General features: G+C 36.7%; 1 protein-coding gene across 1 annotated transcript; it reads left to right on the forward strand.

Annotated features, from left to right (window-relative positions):
* The first annotated feature begins 14,142 nt into the window (after positions 1 to 14,142).
* On the forward strand, positions 14,143 to 15,180 carry LOC134662945 (uncharacterized). The gene has a single exon (XM_063519247.1). It carries the CDS (start codon positions 14,168 to 14,170, stop codon positions 15,173 to 15,175), a length of 1,008 nt encoding a protein of 335 aa, XP_063375317.1. The 5' UTR covers positions 14,143 to 14,167; the 3' UTR covers positions 15,176 to 15,180.
* Positions 15,181 to 23,276: the final 8,096 nt, after the last annotated feature.

Below are 23,276 nucleotides of genomic sequence, written 5' to 3' on the forward strand. Positions count from 1 at the left end.
GGTTCCGTAGCCAAATGGCAAAAAACGGAACCCTTATAGATTCGTCATGTCTGTCTGTCTGTCTGTCCGTCTGTCCGTCTGTCCGTCTGTCTGTCCGTCCGTATGTCACAGCCACTTTTCTCCGAAACTATAAGAACTATACTGTTGAAACTTGGTAAGTAGATGTATTCTGTGAACCGCATTAAGATTTTCACACAAAAATAGAAAAAAAACAATAAGTTTTTGGGGTTCCCCATACTTCGAACTGAAACTCAAAAATTTTTTTTTCATCAAACCCATACGTGTGGGGTATCTATGGATAGGTCTTCAAAAATGATATTGAGGTTTCTAATATCATTTTTTTCTAAACTGAATAGTTTGCGCGAGAGACACTTCCAAAGTGGTAAAATGTGTGTCCCCCCCCCTGTAACTTCTAAAATAAGAGAATGATAAAACTAAAAAAAATATATGATGTACATTACCATGTAAACTTCCACCGAAAATTGGTTTGAACGAGATCTAGTAAGTAGTTTTTTTTTATACGTCATAAATCGCCTAAATACGGAACCCTTCATGGGCGAGTCCGACTCGCACTTGGCCGCTTTTTTAAGGTTCCGCGAGGAGAAACCGTGGCGCGGTGACACGATGATATATGATGCCGAGAATACGATAGATACGAGAAATCGTGTTTGTTCTGGTTTGGAAATGCTGTGATTGTGGTTCGTAGGTATTTCAAGCGAACAAAGCAAACACGCTTCAAAATTAAAATCGTCACAAATGGATTCGATCACACCGATCAGCGACACAGCCAATGAATATGGCAAAATAATCTCGCCGTGGGTTGTTTGCACACACGGCACGTAACAAACCGAAGAGACCTTTTCAAAAATTATGATCTCCTGTTAGGGTGCGTGTGGCAGAATTTTATTTCAACATTCGCGCGTGCCTCGGCCGACACAATTTGTCGGAGTTTTAAATATTCACATGTCCCCGTAGCGTATGCTTAATATATTCCTCATCTGCATAATGTAATATTTCGCGCGAAGTACCGTCTAAATGTACAACACCGTGTTACTGTTTTCTTTGCCCAAAATTTTATAATGCTTCTTTTATGTGCGGATTCGAGGTGTTTAATTTGGACCGCGAAATATTTATTACTGTATCAGGTAGCATTATTTCTTTCTTTTTCTTGCTAGTACTGCTACGAGTATTGGATTTAATTGGATATTAAAGCTTTGCGGTAGCTACTACTAAACCCCTCGTGTTTAGGCTCGTTTTGACCAATCTAATATTTTGAGAACGTACACTTCCCATACTTGAAATAAGTATTTTAAAAAAAACATTATCGAAGTAGTTAGGTATTTAAAATACGTAATTTTCACTAATAATCAATAAAACGCCCAAACTGAAATAACCCCCCCTTGCATCGTACCCGGCTCATAAGTCTCATAACGATAACGCCTGCAAGATTTCTCCGCTGAACTGCTATGGAGATTTGTTGGACCAAGTATGACTCGGAGTTGGGATGACAACCTCAAAAGATCTTGTTAATTGTCTTTGAACTCATATAATGCATGTGTTAAGTAGTGCGACAATGTATTCCAACTGTGTTAGGTAAACTAATTTATACTTTAACTTTACTAATTACATGCAATCCGCACATTGGGCTTCAATTACATATATTAATGTCAGATATATTATGTATTTCAAAGTGTTTTGTAAAGTCGTTATTTTGTGTAAAAGTATGTAATTTGAGATAAAACACGTGTTTTCTTCACCGTCTTACGTAAGCTTCCTTAGATATTATGATAATCTCAAGCATTAAAAACCCGTCTAATCCTTACGCATAATCCAAACAACATAAGCATCTGAATAGCATCACAGGAAAATGGCTTATCAAGATCCCCTGCTAGGCACGGCGTAGCCGATGCCATTAAAATGTCACTCCACGGAATCGTGAGTTTTCAAAAAACATCGATCGCTATTGGCCTACTGAGTCAAACATACGACCCTTGGGGACTCCACTCTTAGCCATCTCCATTCTTTACTGGATTTAGCTAATATAATGTATGTGGAAAATCAAACCTTATTCTATATGAAACAGGATCTTAATTTTGAAGCGAAAGCCAAACCGATATACGATTATTAGAAACTTTGGTTCGGACCTCACTTTGGTGCCGATGGGAGTTTGCAGTCGTTTATTCGGGGAATCGTAAAATATAGGGTATTTTGTTAGTTGTTGATTTTGGTAATAAGATTTATTGTATGTTTTAATTTAAAGAGCATTTTGGAAAATAAAAACTTGATTAAAAAGATTTTATTTAATAAGAAGTTCATTAAAAAAATAATGTTGAAAAGACGCCTGTGCTCTGTAGACGCTATCGATTAAGGATTGTCTATAGGTAAGCAGTTTGATCTCCTAGAACACAGAAACAAATACTTAAAATATATTCTTTGCAAATAAATACTTACTTAATGACAAACCTACATCCCAAACGTGCTCATCATATAAATGTCCTTACCGAGATTCAAACCCAGCAGTGCCAGCTTCGTAGGCAGGATCATTATCAGATCAACAGACTGAAGTAAGGTAAACGTACTAGTGCTCGACATGCTAATGCCCAATAGATGACGCCCTGCTGTCACCTCTATTGATAGTGACTTAAGTTTCAAGACACACGTCACTGGGACCGCGTCGAGCCCCAGTACGTTTACTCGTTGACCGAGAAAGTGTCCGTTTCAGTTTGGGCAAAACGATTTCGTATTTCAGTCAGGTCACATCTCACAACCGATTCACGTGAAAAATTTAGTTATGGTTTTTTTTTTCAAAATTGCGGATTTTTATATTATATTTAAGTAAAAGTAAAAATTATTATCTATATACAGGGTGTCCCAAGAAGTAGTGATATACTGAAGCTGGGAGGTAGAGGACCTAGAGGGCTATCTGAATCACCCCCATGTATGTTCCGCGATTTTTCGTATTTTCGGAGTTATGATTTTTTTTAATTTTTCAGCTATCGCCGAGTATGATGAGATTTTTATTTATGGTGACGTGAATTATTGCGGTAGATGCTTGATTTTTGTTGTGTGCTACGCTGATAGATAGGCCAATTCAGTATGGTAACATTTACTATCGTTAGATCTTTGAATGGAATTAAAAAAAAAATTAATGCCTAGAAAGATAAAATTACCCAGTATGTTCACAACTTCAAGGGCGCTTAGAAAAATAAAACATACTGGGTAATTTTATCTTTCTTGGCATTAATTTTTTTTTTTGAGAGTGCGGGACTTGAATATTTGTATAAAGCCATATTATTAGAACTTAAGAAAAGTAATTTCAGCGTTTTTAAAAATTCATCCCTTAAAAGGGCTAAAAAGGGGATGAAAGGTTGTATGGGGTTCAAGTTTTATTTTAAGTTAGGAATTTGAAACTTTGTAAAAATGTATTATATAAAAAAATAAGAAAAATAATTTCAGCGTTTTCGAAAATTCATCCCCCAAGGAGGTGAAAAAGGGGTTGAAAGTTTGTATGGAGATCAAATATTTTTGTGAGTGTGGGACTTGAAACTTTGTATATGGGTATATTCTTAAGACAGGAAAAATCATTTCAGCTTTTTTGTAAATTTATCCCCTAACAGGGTTAAAAAGGGGTTGAAAGTTTGAATCCATTACAAATGCTTTGAAACTTTTTAGAAAGGCATAACAGCCGATTACAAAAAAAGTAATTGCGACGTTTTAGGAAATTCAACCCCTAAGGGGGTAAAAAAGGGGATGAAACTTTGTCTTGGGGTGTTGGGGTGCAAATTTTATTTTAAGCTAGGACCTTGAAACTTCGCAAAAAGGTATTAAATCAACAAAACTAATTTCAGCGTTTTTAAAAATTCATCCCCCGAGGTGGTGAAAAAGGGGTTGAAAGTTTATACGGCGATCAAATATTTTTGAGAGTGCGGGACTTGAATCTTTGTATAAAGCCATATTACCTATTAGCTCAAGAAAAGTAATAGCGTTTTTATAATTCATCCCTTAAAAGGGTTAAAAATGGGTTGAAAGATTGTATAGGGTTTAAATTTTATTTTAAGCTACGAATTTGTAACTTCGTAAAAAGTTACTTCATTAAAAGAGAAGAAAACGAATGTCAGCGTTTTGTCAAAATTCAACATTTAAGGTGGTGAAAAAGGGGTTGAAAATTTGTATGGAGGTCAAAATTTTTTTAAATGCGGGACTTGAATCTTTGTATAATGACATATTATTAGAATAAGAGAAAAGTGATTTCAGCGTTTTTAAAAATTCATCCCCTATAAGGGTCCAAAAGGGGTTGAAAGTTTGTATAGGGTTCAAATTTTATTTAATGCTAGGAACTTGAAACTTCGTAAAAGGGATTTTATTAAAAAAACAAGAAATCCTATTCAGCGTTTTTAAAAATTCATCCCCCGAGGAGTTTAAAAGGGGTTGAAAGTTTGGATGGAGATCAATTATTTTTGAGAGTGCGGGACTTAAATCTTTGTATAAAGCCATATTATTAGAACACAAGAAAACGAATTTCAGCGTTTTTATAATTCATCCCTTAAAAGGGTTAAAAATGGGTTGAAAGATTGTATAGGGTTTAAATTTTATTTTAAGCTACGAATTTGTAACTTCGTAAAAAGTTACTTCATTAAAAGAGAAGAAAACGAATGTCAGCGTTTTGTCAAAATTCAACATTTAAGGTGGTGAAAAAGGGGTTGAAAATTTGTATGGAGGTCAAAATTTTTTTAAATGCGGGAATTGAATCTTTGTATAATGACATATTATTAGAATAAGAGAAAAGTGATTTCAGCGTTTTTAAAAATTCATCCCCTATAAGGGTCCAAAAGGGGTTGAAAGTTTGTATAGGGTTCAAATTTTATTTAATGCTAGGAACTTGAAACTTCGTAAAAGGGATTTTATTAAAAAAACAAGAAATCCTATTCAGCGTTTTTAAAAATTCATCCCCCGAGGAGTTTAAAAGGGGTTGAAAGTTTGGATGGAGATCAATTATTTTTGAGAGTGCGGGACTTAAATCTTTGTATAAAGCCATATTATTAGAACACAAGAAAACGAATTTCAGCGTTTTTAAAAATTCATCCCATAACAGGGTTAAAAAGGGGTTGAAAGTTTGTATAGGTTATAATTTTATTTAAAGCTAGGAACTTGAAGCTTCGTAAAAGGTATTTTATTAAGACAAAAGAAAACTAATTTCAGAGTCTTTGATAATTCATCCCCCAAGGTTCACCACCAACACCAAAGGGGGTTTAAAATTTGTATGGAACCCAAATATTTATTTGAGTGCGGGACTTGAATCGTTATATAAATGCATATTATTAGAATACAAGAAAAGTAATTTCAGCGTTTTTAAAAATTCATCCCCTAAAGGTTAAGAGTTGGACTTTAACAGGGGTTGAGAGTTGGTAGAGGGTTCAAATTTTATTTAAAGCTAGGAACTTCAAACTTCGTAAATAGGTAGTTAGGTAGTAGGTTTTATTAAATAGTGGACTTGAAAATTTTCTAGGGGTTGAGAGAGATTATATCGAGAACAATTTTATTCAGTTGGGGGCTTGAAACTTCGTAGCCAGTTTGTGAAAGACAAATGTCATGCGTTGTATAATAATTAACAAATGATTAACTGTCCCTACTGCTACCTTTTGCTGCATAATGTTCTAAGCTAATGTAGAATTTATAAGTTTTATAACCACCAATATACAAATCCACGCGTACGAAGTCGCGGGCAACAGCTAGTACCTGTATAAATACATCATAAAGCCACCATTTTAGCGGCGCTGTGCTTGGAGCGTTAATCGTAGTCCTCGGAATTAACTCCTCCATTTTGAATCGCCGATTGTCTTGTTCATTGAGAAATTACTGTTCCGATTGCCCTGACTTATCTTGCGATTAGATCGACCTTCAAGCTTTTATACTTGTTTCAATTCACTGCTTAGTCCTGTTTCAATGGAGGACTTGATAGCTTACAATAGATATCTACGTACAGCGATTTGCAAAAGTGCATGGACATTTTATAAATGATTTTTTGCAGCTGCTGGGTGTAAGTACAATCGGGTACATTCCCGGTGAACCATTTCAGAAAATTCAGATGAAAATCAGTCAGCGTCATGGGAGTCTTAAAATAACGAAAACATTGAAATCATAATGATTGCGGGCTCGAATCAGTTTTTACCTGTAGGTAATCAATGATACGAAATATGTTACAGTGTAAAGGTACGGGTAGGCTTACATAATTAATTAACTTAACAGGAATAAAACACGTTGATTATTAATTAGATCTTCAATAATAATACATCTTTTGAAATCTCAATGAAATTCACGGTTTCGTACGTGCGTGACGAGATGAATTTGATATCTCTGCTAATTAGCGAATACGGTTGTATATAGCCGTAGATACATATGTACCTAACAACATATCCATTAAGTATGTACCGCAAAAGTATATAACTTTGGCGGGCAAAGTTATGTTAAGGGCAAAGTTGTATATTTTTATGGTACACAAGTTAATACAATACCAGAAACAACAAAACAAAATCAAAAACTATTTCGGTAAAACTGTTACCTGAATGTAAAACTACTATTTTCAGTTTCTCGTCCTTTCTTTCCAAGAAAATCGCCGCTTTTTCCATTTTCGGAAGTGGAGTCTTGAGCATTGCGAGGGATAAACAAACTTTGCTGCCGTGCCGAGTGAAACGCAATAATTCGGCCGATGCAATGCAATGGCATTGCTGAGTGTAGACCTCACGTACTGATTCACATGTTTGTTTTGTTGTGAATGGTTTGTACTCGTAATTTGCGTCTTATTTTAGCGCATTGTCGGCTGAAGTTGAGTCAAACAATGAAGCTAATAACGCCGACTAAAATCCCATTTCAACGATTTTAGTACGAAGCGTGTTAATCTCAAAAGTTAGTAACAAGGTGGTATATTAACTAAACACCCTCAGTAATACCTAGCCGTTTAAAGAAGAGCTCCGCCAACCACCGATTTGGTTCCTAATGAGGGTAGTTCCACGATTTCCAAAGCTCAATTTAAATCAGTACATAATATTGTGAGTACTTAGTAGGTACTCGGACGATTGCTTTAATAGGTTAAGGTGCTAACAACTCTTGAAATTTACCGTGAACGAATTGTATTTCGTTTTAGCGAAGTTGCGGTCTTTTGTTTTTAGTTACCTAGTTGCTAAAATTTGGTGAATTATTATTTATTCGTAAAATTTTACGAATCCTGTTTAGAAGTTTGTAACTAAGAGGCTTAAATTTGAACAGTCAGATTATTTACAAAGGGCAGATACTTAATTGATATTAATTACCTAAGTAGGTACCTATATTAATTTTTAGGGTTCCGTACCTCAAAAGGAAAAAACGGAACCCTTGTAGGACCACTCGTGCGTCTGTCTGTTTGTCCGTTTGTCACAGCCTGTTTTCTCGGAAACGACTGGACCAATCAAGTTGAAATTTGGTACACATATGTAAACAAATGAATCAAATGAAAGAGCTCATTTTGAGGCCTGCTGTTTACAGAAACTACGGGGTCAAAAATTTAAAAAAAATACACATAATAGTGCTTTACCTATAGATGACAGGAAACCCAATTAGAAATGTGCAGTCAAGCGTGAGTCGGAGTTCATGTGCGGAAGCCTTGGAACGCGAGTCTGACTCGCACTTGGCCGGTTTTTTAGTGTTTACAAAAACTAACCCCCTAATTTTTCCAAGGATTTTATGTATATTCTTAGAACATGTATTTGTCAATCAATAGTTTGTATCCTTCGTTTAAAACTAAATACCTATTGTCTTCAGGATTTCATGAAAATTGGAAAATATCTTGAGCGGAGAAACCAAACATGTGAAGTGATTCCATTTTATTGCTCGCGACTGTACCTATGTGTAATGACTAAATACTTGACGACAGGGACAGGGGATATTGATACAGTATTAGAGACCGCTTTGATTGTATTGTGACAGTAATATTTGCTAGGAATTTATATCGTACAAATAAGAACAAAGGTGCCATATTTTTTTTTTCTTAAAGCACTTAACAGTTAGGTGTTTGCGCATGAACATGAACACCTGTTAATTGTTCAGATAAATGCAATTATAAATACTAAATTAGAGTTAGTAATTTAAAGGAAGAAAATGAATCTGCAGAACACAACACAGAGTACATTCCAGCTAAAATGTTGCTTCAAAAGCACCAGCGGCATTTTTACAATAGCAGCAGAAAATGTAAGTTATAGGTTAAAGTCAGTGTGTCATGAGAACAAACGAGCGGCATTAAGGTCACCGCGCCACCGGACGTCCCTTTCAAAACGGTACGTTTAGCCACAGTAGCGAAACTAACCAGAGTTTTAACTTCGGACGAGAGGTAAGTTTCACCACACAAAACTTGGCTTCACAGTCTGTGAGTAGTCGACATGATCTGGTGAAAAGTCGCCGCACCCAACATGGATTTGCCTATATATATCAAGGGAGTGTATGCAGAAGCGGTAATCTACATTCCTTTGAATGATAACGCAGTGTGAGATAAATCCTATAGGCATGTGATATGTATATCGTAGTCACATCGGAGTCAACCCCGAAGTGTCAGCACCCATTGGTTTGCATTGCATATAAAATCATATCATAAGATCATAACGTTTCGTATTTTTCTGCCGTTTCTATGTGGCATAGGTGGCATGTTTCTGCTTCGCTGAATATTTTTATTCCATTCGAACTACCTACACTTTTGTAGTAAATTTGCTAGGCATTTATCGTGCACTTACTGAGACGCAAAATTGTTTGTACTTTCAACTCCGTCAGTAACTAAGTAAATTTTGTGTTTTGCTACCGTATTGGACATTGTACATATAGGTCATCGTGATTCAAATTCGTGATGCAATTGACCATTACGGACGGTTACAGTTTACGGTTCCATTTATAATAGTTAATGGTCAAAAATTGTCAATTGAATTAACGTTTCGGTCAACACTGTATTGGGACCCATACATTTCACGACTCTTCTATTTCAGCACATACTCTAGTAGGTAGTTGTCCCGTGACAGATTTACGATTCAGAAATATGAATAAACATTAAACACATATCAGTGAAAGAATAAGGATCAAAGTCAAATAGCGTTCTAAAAGTTTTAATCTTCTGTCGAAAGATGGCAGTAAATTTACTGTAATAATTTACTTTGATAATCCGCTTTTATTTCAAATTCTCTTTGCTAATCTGCCGTATTCGAACTTCAAGATATTCACAAGAGACGACACGTACTAGATCCATTCTAGACACGTTATACCTAGTTTAGATTTCAACTAGTTCTCTTTTGCAGCGCAATTCGGGCAACCAATGTCACTTTTACTATAGATCGTGTTAGATATCTATTAGATGTGAATTAGATCTCTAAGTAATATCTTGTGGAAATCGTTCAAGAGTATCTCCCGGATCGCGGAAATATCAAATTTGACAGGTTAGATCTTAAACATATCGTTATCGTATCTTGGCGATGTCTAAAAGATATCTAATAGATTTCTATTGCAATATCCGAATCGGGCCCAATGAGTAATTATCCGCCACACTCACTTACTTACTTATAAATATTATATTTCTGCGTCATTCATTAGCTTTAAAAAAAATCTTAAATGATGGAAATAAGACACGGTCCACAATAAAGTAATTACATGTAATACTAACAAAGGAACCCATATAACTGCACATTTAGGAAAATATATGAACATACGATAACGTAATTGAATAACAACATTAATAACATGAAATTACTTTGCCAATAGACCTAATAACTAGACGGTTGGAATTTAGTGCGTCTACTCCTAATGAACGGAATTTCCACCATAAAATACGTTAAGAGCATATCCTATTTTCAGATCTCACTCCAAACACACTCATGACGTAGAGTACTTACTAATAGAGCCTACAGAGCCCCATCATGCCTCGATAGGAGCTTGAATAGATGGGCCATTATTACTTTGTTTAACTGCATCAGAATGGGGTGATATTTTAAAACAGTATGAAGAAAAATATTTCATTTCTAATAGGATAAGAAAGTGTCCCAAATTTTATTTCCGTTACTTACCTTTTTTCTTAACTTTCTATAACGGTAACGGAATGGACCGATCGAAAAAAGTATGGAAATTTTTAGATAGGTAGCTGCTAGGTGTATCTAGCAATTGACCGACACATAAACGAACCACCATGCGAAAGGCAGCCGTTGATTTCAGGCCTGATTGACAAAAAACGAACAAAAATTGGGCGAGTGTGTAGTTTTCAATTGCTTTTATATACCAGCATACTAGGTAGTAGATATTTTTTATCACACTTGCTCGTAAAAGGTGTTATTACACGTCGGAAATGCGGTCCGGTTGTATATTGTTACAATTTATCATGTAAAGTTTGGAAATTAAATACTTAGGTAGGTATATACCTACTTGAAAATCGCCGTGAAATGTGTCAACGTAGAACGTCACTTGTCCAACAGCAAATCTATAGGCTCGCTCCGATCCACAGACTTGTCATTTTCGCGCTCGCGCTTGACAGACAGCTGAAGTGTGCGAAAGGGAAGCCATCACGTATATGAACATCCCATGAGTGCGAAAGAGTCAGACTACCAATGAGAAAACGTGACCACTTTTGAGTTCGATGACGGCCGCAGACGGCCAAGAGCGTATCACGGTAATTTTCAAATTGAAAAATATACACGGATTAGAACGACAAGTATTAAATAAAGTAATTCAGTGAAGATGGTGTCTTGTAGTGTGCCGAATTTCAGTGTCACAGGGCCAAATCATCCAAGCAAATACTCATTTCAGAGGATTTATGATATTCAGAGCGTAATTTTCTTAACGATATTTTGTCAAATTAACAGCGTAAAAAGTGTAAGAAGCCGGTTTATACAGTTAATTATAAGTTTTTCTTCCTTTGTGTGCTAATATTTTATCATATTAGTCTATAATTTAAAATATTTTGTGTAAAAACATAACCTGTTACTTTACGTTAGGGCTTGACAAAATATTCATATGACAGTATCGATAACTTGTCGGTATATTAATAGCTATGTAATTATTTCTTCACAAATCATCATTAAGATATTAGCTTTTATAACCGACTTTAAATAATAACGATTGTTATACCTTTTTGAAGGTGCTCATGTTTAGCGGTAAATTTAAACTTCACTTTCCAATATAGTAAGAGTTACATTAAGATAAGTCTGCAACGATTTTGATAGCACACGCAGTGCAAGTGTTCTTTATACGTCATAATGTCGTAGAATCTTAACGTTTAAAATAACACATTTGAAAAAGTAGTCGATAAAGCAATCAAACATCGACAGATTATTAATATGTTGTAACATGACATCACTATTTTTGATCTCACATAGACAATTTACGCACACACTTGCATTTCATTTTTGGTCGCATTTTTGAAGATTGACAGTTGTTCTATTACATTTTATTTCTATGCTCCGATCCCTCTCGGCTCTCCCTGATAGAATGAGATGGATGTTAGCATCATGTTTGTGTTTCCCGTTAAAGCTTAGTGGCGCCCTCTAGAAACGTCTACTCTTTCTTGCCTGATTGCAGTACGTGCCCAGAAAATTTCAAACTGCCCTAAATGTTGCTCCTCTAGACATTATCTTATTCCTTAATCAACTTTGAAAAGCAAACTCGAGGCATGTTTAGTTTCTCGTATCAAAGTATTTCGAGAGATCTGAACTGTGGTGTTTGATATCAAAGAAAAAGTTTTAGGTACATACGCACCCAAATTCTTCCATTATCAGATATTTCAAGTCCTTTTAATATGCTTAGCGAATATTCAAAGCAAGATAACATTTCGCCCGCGTAAGACATGTTTCGAACTCGGATTTGATTGCGAACTTTGAGTCAAATGTAACTCTCTCTTCTGGCCTTTTCCTGAATTTATAATAATTATAATTATAAGGCAAGTAAATTAATTATATCATCGAAATTAACTTTCCGAAATTAGCATACACATACCCTCTGCACACCAAGCCCTGTTTTAGGCCAATTAGTTTAGTTTGAAGTTTGAACTACCATATTATAAGTAAAGTCATTTGGGGTAAAACTGTTCTTATTAGATATGCCCTGAAATCGAACGTACGTTAAAGAAGTAAGTAACGGTGCGGTGGTTGATTTTGGGCCCCTAGCATGCTAAAGATAATTAAGAGGATAGCACCTGCACGGTTGCTTCTCCATACGAGCGTAGTCCCTATTTACCTCCCTACACACATACAAATTATTGACATTATGGGAAATATTTTTAGGAAAATGGGGACTAGGTACGTTTGTATTGAGAATTTGAGAAGCGGTTTTCCACGATCTTCTTAATAAGATCAAAGAGAAATAGAATGTATTGAGGCTTTTTGTCATAGTTAATTTTGTAGTCACAGTAAATTTACTGCCATCTTTCGACACAGGATTAAAAAATGCTTAGTTAGGGTATGATAGGAGAAGTATCAGGCAAATGTTCAGCTTGCCTCAAGGACTTACTCCAAAATGTCTACCAGCTCTCGGACCTATAGGTCCCTATTGCGATCGCGAGATACATCAAGACCAAATTTATCCAATAAATATACATGTCATATTATTTTAATTACTCTCCCTGGTTTTATTTATGATAATTATGTTAAACTGCCCAAAGTAATACCCCAATCAGTTAATGGTCACAATTAATCATTAAAAAACCGGCCAAGTGCGAGTCGGACTCGCGCACGGAGGGTTCCGCACCATCAACAAAAGATAGAGCAAAACAAGCAAAAAAACGGTCACCCACCCAAGTACTGACCCCGCCCGACGTTGCTTAACTTCGGTCAAAAATCACGTTTGTTGTATGGGAGCCCCACTTAAATCTTTATTTTATTATGTTTTTAGTATTTATATATAGCGGCAACAGAAATACATCATCTGTGAAAATTTCAACTGTCTAGCTATCACGGTTCGTGAGATACAGCCTGGTGACAGACGGACGGACGGACGGACGGACGGACAGCGGAGTCTTAGTAATAGGGTCCCGTTTTTACCCTTTGGGTACGGAACCCTAAAAGGCAGTCCTTTAACACGCAGCTGCGTTAACAATTTAAACCTTCAGTTTTTCTGTCCAGTATTCAAGCTAAACAACGGGCCGTTCTTTTCTAAAATTTATGAGCAAATTTTAAGAAAAAAAGAAAACGGAGCTCAGTTTCGCCTTATTAAGACGAGAGCGGGCATCATTATTCTGTACATAATTTAATTCGAGTCCTTACAAATTACGACGACTCGACACTCCATTTCATCCGAGCTATCTGTGCTGTTATGTGCTCTGAAGACGCCTACGTAACGGCGGCGTATATGTATGTATGTATGTATATAATAACCGCGTCGTGTGAACGCTCCCAGCCAGTGACTGAATCACTTTATGAATCGTCTTGTGCGTAACATAATTTGTTAAGAAATTTCCTTAAGCGACGAGTAAATTTGTGGGACTTCCGACCTACGCCCATAAACGCAGTGCTATTACTTAATTTAATCAAAGCCGGCGCCAGTTGAGATTATTAAAAACAGAGCTGAATTAAATGGTTAAAATATTAACGTGCTAATTGTTTGGCTGGTTGGATAATTTATTAAGAGTGCTGGAGCTAATTGGCAACTTTGCGACGACGTTGCAACAGTAAAAGTGGCTTTTAATGCGCAGTATGTAAAAAATAGGGTTGCTGCTGATGTAGGTACCTATTACATAGTAACCTACCTACATATATTATTCGTACACTAATGAAAAGTATACCTACTGATATTACGGTATTAATTAGGTAGGTACACAAAATATTCATAATTTTTGCCATTATTATAAACGGTATGTATATTTATCGATTTGTTAAGTTTGGAATTAAAATTTTATTTTATGTAGGTAGGTAAATAAAAAATAATGTGATAATGTATTGGATATCTGTAAGCTTCAGTGATCGTATTACGACACATATTTACATTGGTATTAATTAATTGTTTGCTTTTTCTTGTTTTGCCTGTCTTCCTTCCCATTTACTTGGGGTCGGCCTTCTAATCATGCGCCGTCCTGGGTCGTCTCAGGTCTTAGTAATAAATAATTATTATTTTTATATTGCACCCCCTTTACATGGCCTTTCTTGACCTGCAAAAGGCTTTCGATTGTATCTCACGTCAGATGATCTGGTGGGCACTGAAGGTGAAGAACGTGCCACAAGTCTACATTGACATTATCCGAGACATGTACCGCGATTCGGTTTCTCTGGTAAGGACCTCCGTTGGCGACACAAAACCCTTCCCGATTACAGTTGGTGTTCATCAAGGTTCTGCTCTGAGCCCCTTTCTGTTCAGTGTGGTGCTTGACGCCGTCACGGCGGAGATACAAGACCCACCGCCGTGGTTGCTCATGTATGCAGACGACATCGCACTGACAGACGAGGACAAGCAGGTATTAGAGCGAAAGGTGAACCAGTGGAAGGGGTCGCTAGAAAATGGAGGTCTGAAGCTAAATGTCGCGAAGACCGAATACATGGCCTGCGGAAGTACGGATTCCACTCCCATCAATATAGGGAACGAACCTGCCGTGAAAACGGACAAGTTTAAGTACCTGGGATCAGTACTGCATGAGTCCGGGATCATTGATCACGACATCCGGGCCCGAATCAGCGCGGCTTGGTCTAAATGGCGGGAGGTCACAGGAGTCATCTGCGATCGCAGAATACCGCTTAGACTCAAAGGGCTAGTGTATAAGTGTATTATCCGTCCAGTACTACTTTATGGCGCCGAGACGTGGCCGGTTCTTGGAAGGCACGTTCAGGAGCTTCACGTTACAGAGATGAAGATGCTGCGGTGGATGTGCGGCGTTACACGCGCTGACCGCATCCGTAACGAGTACATCCGTGGCAGCCTCGCAGTCCGTGACGTAGCAGAGAAGCTCCAAGAATGTCGCCTCCGGTGGTTCGGCCACGTTTGTCGCAGGCCAGCTGACTACGTAGGAAACATATGCCTTAAACTAGCCCTTGACGGCCCCCGACCCAAGGGCAGACCAAAAAAGCGATGGCTCGATGTCGTGAAAGCAGATATGAGCGTGAACGGGCTCACACGAGACGACGCCCAGGATCGCGCAAAGTGGAGGAAAGCAAGTAGGAAAGCGGACCCTGGCAAAGGCCGGGATAACGCTAGGTAGAAGAAGATTGCACCCCTGTAGCCGCCGTGCAGGTCAGGAGCTCGACGACCCAAATAAAAAGCTTCAATTCTTAGTGAACTGATATAATTCTCCAATGTACTGGTTACAAGGGGTTCTTGACTAAACGGTTAAATGTAGAAGTGGTGTGGATTGTATGAAGGCTGATGAGAGAGTGATTTGCAATATTTGATCAGTACAAAAGGTGGTTTAAATTTAGGTGCCTCTAATTGGCCGCGATACAAAGTATGTGGAGCGCTCCTAATATTGGTGCTTAAGAAAAAGCTTCCGAATACTAGCCGAGCCCGACGGCCGCGTTTAGCTACTGCATTAGGAATATAGGTATTGAGATTTTATACAAATATAAAGGTTGCGTTCGCAACACCCCTTTAAATTGTTTATGGCGCCAAACGGTAATATTTAATGTACCAAATGCGTCCGTGTTTGGTGCAATAAAACTTCAAAGGGATGGATGCAATTTAAAAATGGTTGAGAAAAAAATTGGTAACTATTGGGGTGATCTGTCGATAAAATTCATCGTTTTATACGTGGTTAACGGCTCCATCATAATTGTCCAAACTCGTCCAAAGATTCCAATAATTCTACTAAATACCCAAGTTCCTGTAATAAACCACTAAAATGACTAAATTACAGTTAGTTGAGCACCCCGGCGCTCGAACAATACTAATGTGGATTTAAATTCCATTTATCTACCTGCCTGAATACGAATAAGTACTACATACCTTCATACTAGTTCGGCGAATAGGCTGAATTATCGTCGCCAATACTTGACAATAGGGTATGTTGCTGTTCACATCATGCTGAAATGTGGTCGTGCTCTCTTAGTGGTTGCAGTGATGAAATCAATTAGTGGTCGCTCCCCTTCTGTTCGAGATAGGTACAATGCTTACTTAACATTTAGTAACATTGGTTAACCGTATCGTATGGTTTACCGATAAATCAACTCAAGCGAGCTACTTAAAAACTACTCGCCTTATTGGCATTTTTGTGTCCGCACCTGCTGATTTGATCGGGGAATCAAATTGGCGTTTGCGATTCGATCGGACAATTTCATCAGATTGGCGAAAAATTGTCTCGTCTGGACTCCACTTAACTCACAACGCACTCTACAAAGGACAAAGGGCAAATCTAAATCCAACTGCGAACCGTGATTCTCTAGTGAATAGGGTATTATGTAGTTGTTTTTTGTCCTTTTGATGACAAACAAAGCATCCCGGTTATAAAAAGAACAAGATTTAAATAATGTAGGTACAATCTACGGACTTTATATATATAGGGTTAGGTAAGTGGGTATTTACTATTCTAATAGTAAGTTATGTATTTATGGTTCTCAATTCGTTTAGATCTTTGTTTTTTTTTTTGTACCATGCCTTAGTGTACGAAATATCATTTGATATTTTACCAGTCGCTTTTCGGTAAAGGAAAACATCGTGAGGAAACCGGACTAATCCCAATAAGGTCTAGTTTAACCTCTGGGTTGAAAGGTCAGATGGCAGTCGCTTTCGTAAAAACTAGTGCCTATGCCAATTCTTGGGATTAGTTGCCAAGCGGACCCCAGGCTCCCATGAGCCGTGGCAAAAAAATATCGGGATAACGCGAGTAAGATGATGATGAAAGTTAACTTATAATTGATTTAAATTTCATTGAACTCAATTTGTACTAAAATGAGCACTTTAGAGCGTAATCCAAATATTGTATCTTGTGCTCCCCTACTTATTACATACTAACCTAAACATTTGCCGTGCCGAGTTACAAGTAGGTAGAAGTTTGAGATCATTAATATACATTAATAGCACAACTTGGGAATATTATCCAAATCAACATGTTAGACGCGCCCAAAGTTAATAATTTGTAAATAGTTCCTTATTAGTTTATGGCGGGTGCGTCATATTTTCATATTAAAGGAGCTAGAGGTTCGACAGACGGCTGCGGCTGAGAGCCTACCGCGAACATCGAAGATGAAAATTCCGTTACAGGATAAATAGGGATGGCGGGGTGAATAGGGACAAAAACGGAACAAAAACCTGATAATTTCTTTAAAAATGTTTTAAAATATCTATCACAGATTGAAAGTAATAGTAGGTAATTATTAGACGCTTTGATAATAGAAACACTGCAAAATTCCAAATTGAATCTCTCATGAAAAGTAAAAGTTAGACCAGAGCGCCTACCGTTCGACGTGTTGCCTCTCTGTCGCACTTGTAAATTCGTACGTAAGTGTGACAGGGAGATAACACGTCGAACGTGGTTCGCGGTAGGCCCTCAGGATACGTACGTATGCAACGATTTCGAATGTCAACCAAGAGCATGTCGGGCCATGCTCAGCGTAGAGTTCCGTAGTTACCATTCTGTCAGAATAGGATAAACGGGGGCTATTAGTAAGTATCATGTATATCTATCTATCTATCTATCTAATACCTTTAAACGAGCAATTCTTGTTTATATATATATATATATATATATATATATATATATATATATATATATATATATATATTTCAGGGATCTCTGAAACGGCTCTAACGATTTCGATGAAATTTGCTATATGGGGGTTTTTGGGGGCGAAAAATCGATCTAGCTAGGTCTTGTCTCTGGGAAAACGCGCATTTTCGAGTTTTTTTTATGTTTTCCGAGCGAAGCTCGGTCACCCAAATCTATATAGAGTCGGACCAAGAAAAGTCTGCAGCGGATTTGATAGCCCCCGCAGTGCAAGTGTTATTTATACGTCATAATTTCATAGAAGTTTGACGTTTAAAATAACACTTGCCCTGCGTGGGCTATCAAATCCGCTGCAGACTTTTCTTGGTCCGACTCTATATAAATGCAAGTGTCCTGACTGACTGACTGACTGACTGACTGATTCATCAACGCAGAGCCGAAACTACAAAAGATAGAAAGTTGAAATTTGCACACTAGGTTGCATTTATAAAGTCTACAAGAGATAAGAAGCGATTTTGAAAAATTCAACCCCTAAGGGGGTTAAAAAGGGGATGAAAGGTTGTATGGGGAACAAGTTTTATTTTAAGCTAAGAATTTGAAACTTTGTAAAAATGTATTATATTAAAAAACAAGAAAACTAATTTCAGCGTTTTTGAAAATTCATCCCCCAAGGTGGTGAAAAAGGGGTTAAAAGTTTGTATGGTGATCAAATATTTTTGTGAGTGTGGGACTTGAAACTTTGCATATGGGGATATTATTATAAGACAGGAAAAGTAATTTCAGGGTTTTTAAAAATTCATCCCCTAACAGGGTTAAAAAGGGGTTGAAAGTTTGAATCCATTACAAATGCTTTGAAACTTCTTAGAAAGGCATAATAGCCGATTACAAAATAAAAGTAATTGCAACGTTTTTGGAAATTCAACCCCTAAGGGGGTTAAAAAGGGGATGAAAGTTCGTCTTGGGGTGCAAATTTTATTTTGATCTAGGTACTTGAAACTTTGCAAAAAGGTGTTAAATTAAAATACAAGAAAACTAATTTCAGCGTTTTTGAAAATTCATCCCCTAAGGTGGTGAAAAAGGGGTTGAAAGTTTGTATGGATATCAAATATTTTTTCGAGCGCGGGACTTGAATCTTTGCATTTGGGGATATTATTAGAAGACAAGAAAAGTAATTTCAGCGTTTTGTAAAATTCATCCCCTAATAGGGTTAAAAAGGGGTTGAAAGTTCGTATAGGGTTCAAATTTTATTTCAAGCTAGGAACTTGTAACTTTGTAAAAAGTTATTAAATTAAAATACAAGAAAACTAATTTCAGCGTTTTTGAAAATTCATCCCCTAAGGTGGTGAAAAAGGGGTTGAAAGTTTGTATGGATATCAAATATTTTTTCGAGCGCGGGACTTGAGTCTTTGTATTTGGGGATATTAATAGAAGACAGGAAAAGTAATTTCAGCGTTTTGTAAAATTCATCCCCTAACAGGGTTAAAAAAGGGTTGAAAATTCGTATAGGGTTCAAATTTTATTTTAAGCTAAGAACTTGAAACTTCGTAAAAAGATATATTTTTAATATGCGAGAAAACTAATTTCAGCGTTTTTGAAAATTCATCCCCTAAGGTGGTGAAAAAGGGGTTGAAAGTTTGTATGGATATCAAATATTTTTTCGAGCGCGGGACTTGAGTCTTTGTATTTGGGGATATTATTAGAAGACAGGAAAAGTAATTTCAGCGTTTTGTAAAATTCATCCCCTAACAGGGTTAAAAAGGGGTTGAAAGTTTGTACGGGTTTCAAATTTTATTTTAAGCTAGGAACTTGAAACTTCGTAAAAAGGTATTAAATTAAAACTGCAATAAAATTATTTCAGCGTTTTTGAAAATTCATATCTCAAGGTGGTGAAAAAGGGGTTGAAAGTTTGTATGGAGATCAGATATTTTTGTGAGTGCGGGGCTTGAATTTTTGTACAGAGGCATTTATTAGAATACAAGAAAAGTAATTTCAGCGTTTTTAAAAGTACATCCCTTAAAAGGGTTAAAAAGGGGTTGAAAGTTTTTATGGGGTTCAAATTTTATTTTAAGCTAGGAACTCGAGACTAGTGTTGAGTCGCTCACTCGTGAGGCACCTCATTTGTACCACTCATTTTGTTAATTTGTCGCAGTACTTCGTACCGCAAAAATGTCTTACTTCACTCCTCTATTCATTTTACTCATTTACACGCGCGCATCACAAACACCTCTTGCCACACAAATCATTCACACACTTCTAATTTAAAAAAAAACTCTTATCCGTTCAAATTCACTCGCGAGTCTCGCGACCCTCAAAACTCATACACTCCTCACAACTCGCAACAGAGTCCCTGGATCGCGCGAGGCGCTAGGTGCTCGCCTGCTCGCCGACACTCAAAACTCAAATGTCTCAAATGAAGAAACGAGTAATGATCCACACTGTCAACTGCCGAACTACAAACCTTATTGCAACGACAAAAGGTCCACCGACAAATGCGTTGAGTTTGTACCACTCACCGCCTCTCTGTGACATGAACCCCTCAAAAATCCTTTCAAAATGAAACAATGAATTAGAAATACCCAAAGAGGGAGTGAGACCGACACGCGGCGTACTTCAATATCGCTTCGCGTCACCACCGAAAATACGTTAACAATTAAACACGAAAGACAACAAGCGTAAGCGCTGCAAGCTTTCATACATCTTAAAAAAAAAATTGTCGCTGTTAGTACCTCACCTCGTTTGAAGTAAGACATTGTAACAACTCATTTTAGAAAATGAGGTACTCATACAAACTCATTTTAAATTGATGTCCTACCCATCACTACTCGAGACTTCTTAAAAGGGTATTTTATTAAAAGAGAAGAAAACTTATTTCAGCGTTTTTGAAAATTCATCTCTCAAAGTGGTGAAAAAGGGTAAAAAGTTTGTATGGAGATCAAACATTTTTGTGAGTCTTTGTAAAATGGCATTTTATTAAAATACGAGAAAAGTAAATTCAGCGTTTTTAAAATTCATCTCTTAAAGGGTCGAAAGGGGGTTGAAAGTTTGTAAAGTTGCAAACAAACTTGAAACTTCGTAAAAAGGTATTTCATCAAAAGAGAAGAAAACGAATTTCAGAGTTTTTGATAATTCATCCCCATGGTGGTGAAAAAGGGGTTGAAGATTTGTATAGAGGTCAAACATTCATTTGAGTGCGGGACTTTAATCGTTGTAAACTTTGTATATAGGCATATTATTAAAATACAAGAAAAGTAATTTCAGCGTTTGTAAAAATGTATCCCCTAAAATGGTTAAAAAGGGGTTGAAAATTTGTATAGGGTTCAAATTTTATTTAAAGCTAGGAACTTCAAACTTCGTAAATAGGTAGTTAAGTAGTAGGTTTTATTAAATAGAGGACATGAAAATCTTCTGGTTGAGAGGGATTATATCGAGAACAATTTTATTCAGTTTGGGGCTTGAAGCTTCGTAGGTTGTGAAAGACAAGTATCATGCGTTGTAATATTAATAATTAACAAATGATTAACCGTCTTACTGCGATCTTTTGCTGCATAATGTTCTAAGCTAATGTAGAATATATAACCACCAATATACAAATCCACGCGTACGAAGTCGCGGGCAACAGCTAGTATTACATATGATAATTATGATATGACAAGCAAAAGGGATTTTTCATGTCTTGTCCTAGCTAATACTTAGTTATATTTTTATATTTTCCCATGCCTTTTTTTTTCTCTCTTGCCTTACCTTTGCTAAGTTATCTTAGACTTAGTAACTAATACGTTTAAAAAACACCTTTTTTATATTTTAATATATTATTTGTAATTAGGGGTGAACTGAAAACCAATGCTGTGACAGCTAGTCTGTAACACAGCAAATGCTGACTCCATTCCTTTTGTCACACCATTGTTATAGATAGACTTAGGAAACTATGCTATGTTAATTGTTGCTGTTCTCCTATCTACATGTATATTGTTTGTTTTTCTTTGATCGTTTGTGTAAGTATTCTTGTATGTGTGTGGCAATAAACAATTTTTATTCTTATTGTTATTACTTTCGCGGCGCTTTGTTTGTATTTTTACTAAGAAGAGAAGACTTTTTGTAATAACTCAAAAACGGCTACCTATAGTGATCCAATAAGCTCTATTTCTACGATTTTTTTTTCATATTTTTGGACCCATGGTTCAAAAGCTTTTAATAGGCACTTTTTTTTTTCTTTCGGACCGATTACTGCCAAAAATATTCCCTTTATCAAAAAAAAATAGTTGAAGACCCCTATTCGTTTTGAAAGACCTATCCAACGATATCCTCCAACACTGTAGGGTTGAAGCCAAAAAAATTACACGAATTGTTTTCCTACATTTTATTGCACAACTTTGTCGGATTTATTGATTTACTTATGCATGCTGCGTGAATTTATTAATACCTGAATCTCATAAACAGAACAAGTGTGTAAAGAAACAGATAAACTAGAAGCTCTGGGAAATATCAATAAAATCAAATCATTGGAACGTAAGGAGCTACTCACAATCACAAACTACTAAGAAGATATCACTACATAGTATAAAACAAAGTAGCTTCCCGCTGTCTGTATGCTTAGATCTTAAAAACTACGCAATGGATTTTGATGCGGTTTTTGAAGTGAAAACTTCTTTAGCGGCGCTGGGCACTTTTTGAGGTGGGGAAAAAATGATAAACTCGAGACAGCGTAAGGCGATCACGTGACCGTAAGGTGGCTAGGTACTCATAATTTACATGGCATACTTTTATTCTTATTGTCCGCTAAACGTATGTATCGTGTTACCGGACGTCGGTAACATAGTGAGGTGAGTTTTCACTTCTATCGGCACTCCCGGAGTGCAACCGTTGTTGCTTGTTTTAATAGATAGAGTGATTCAAGAGGAAGGTTTTTGTATAATTTGTTAACCCGTGCGAAGCCGGGGCGGATCGCTAGTTACGTATAAACCAATATTAAGAAGAAATCTGTGCAGTGACTGATGGTCAGTACCAGGTCAGTACCTAGTAATTTGGTATAAAAATATAAAATATATAAAAATATCTTGGCGAAATAAACCTGTAAATAAAGTCCGTCAACCAAATCTTGTCAGTAGTAAAAGGCGGCAAATTTGAAAAATCGCGGGTTAGCAACACTGTGTTCCAAAACGCGTGTCATCTGTGTTTTATCTGTGGAATGTGGATCGTGAATGACAGCCGTCACCTTATTTGTTTTCATTTGGTTTTCATTCTGAATCGTTTCTGTTTCAAGAGATATTTCTGCTGTCACCATTAAATACCAATACATTAAAGAAGATTAAGCAAAGCTAAGGGGCCTACAATGTACAATCATGCTCGTTGATGGTAAACATTACTAAAAATTGAGGTTATGACAAGTATTGGAAGAACTCTTTCGAACTTTTAAGATTATGTTCAGTTTTTTTGTTTTAGGGTTAAAAGGCATAAATAAAATTAAAACGTATGCCTAAATCTATCCAACAAGACCATAAATTGTGTCCTGGAAACCGTCCATAGGCCCACATGTCAAATATTTTCAGCAATCAGTTGTGACTATTTACAAAGGTAAACCTTTTAAACAGTATTAAGAGCCATTATTATATCGCCGTTCTTTCGCAATATCTACCTAATCTATACA

This window comes from Cydia amplana, chromosome 3 (genome assembly GCF_948474715.1).
Source record: "Cydia amplana chromosome 3, ilCydAmpl1.1, whole genome shotgun sequence".
Taxonomy (NCBI): domain Eukaryota; kingdom Metazoa; phylum Arthropoda; class Insecta; order Lepidoptera; family Tortricidae; genus Cydia; species Cydia amplana.

Excerpts from the sequence above, each read along its gene's own strand:
- LOC134662945 (XM_063519247.1), top strand. The coding sequence starts at position 14,168 with ATGATCTGGTGGGCACTGAAGGTGAAGAACGTGCCACAAGTCTACATT.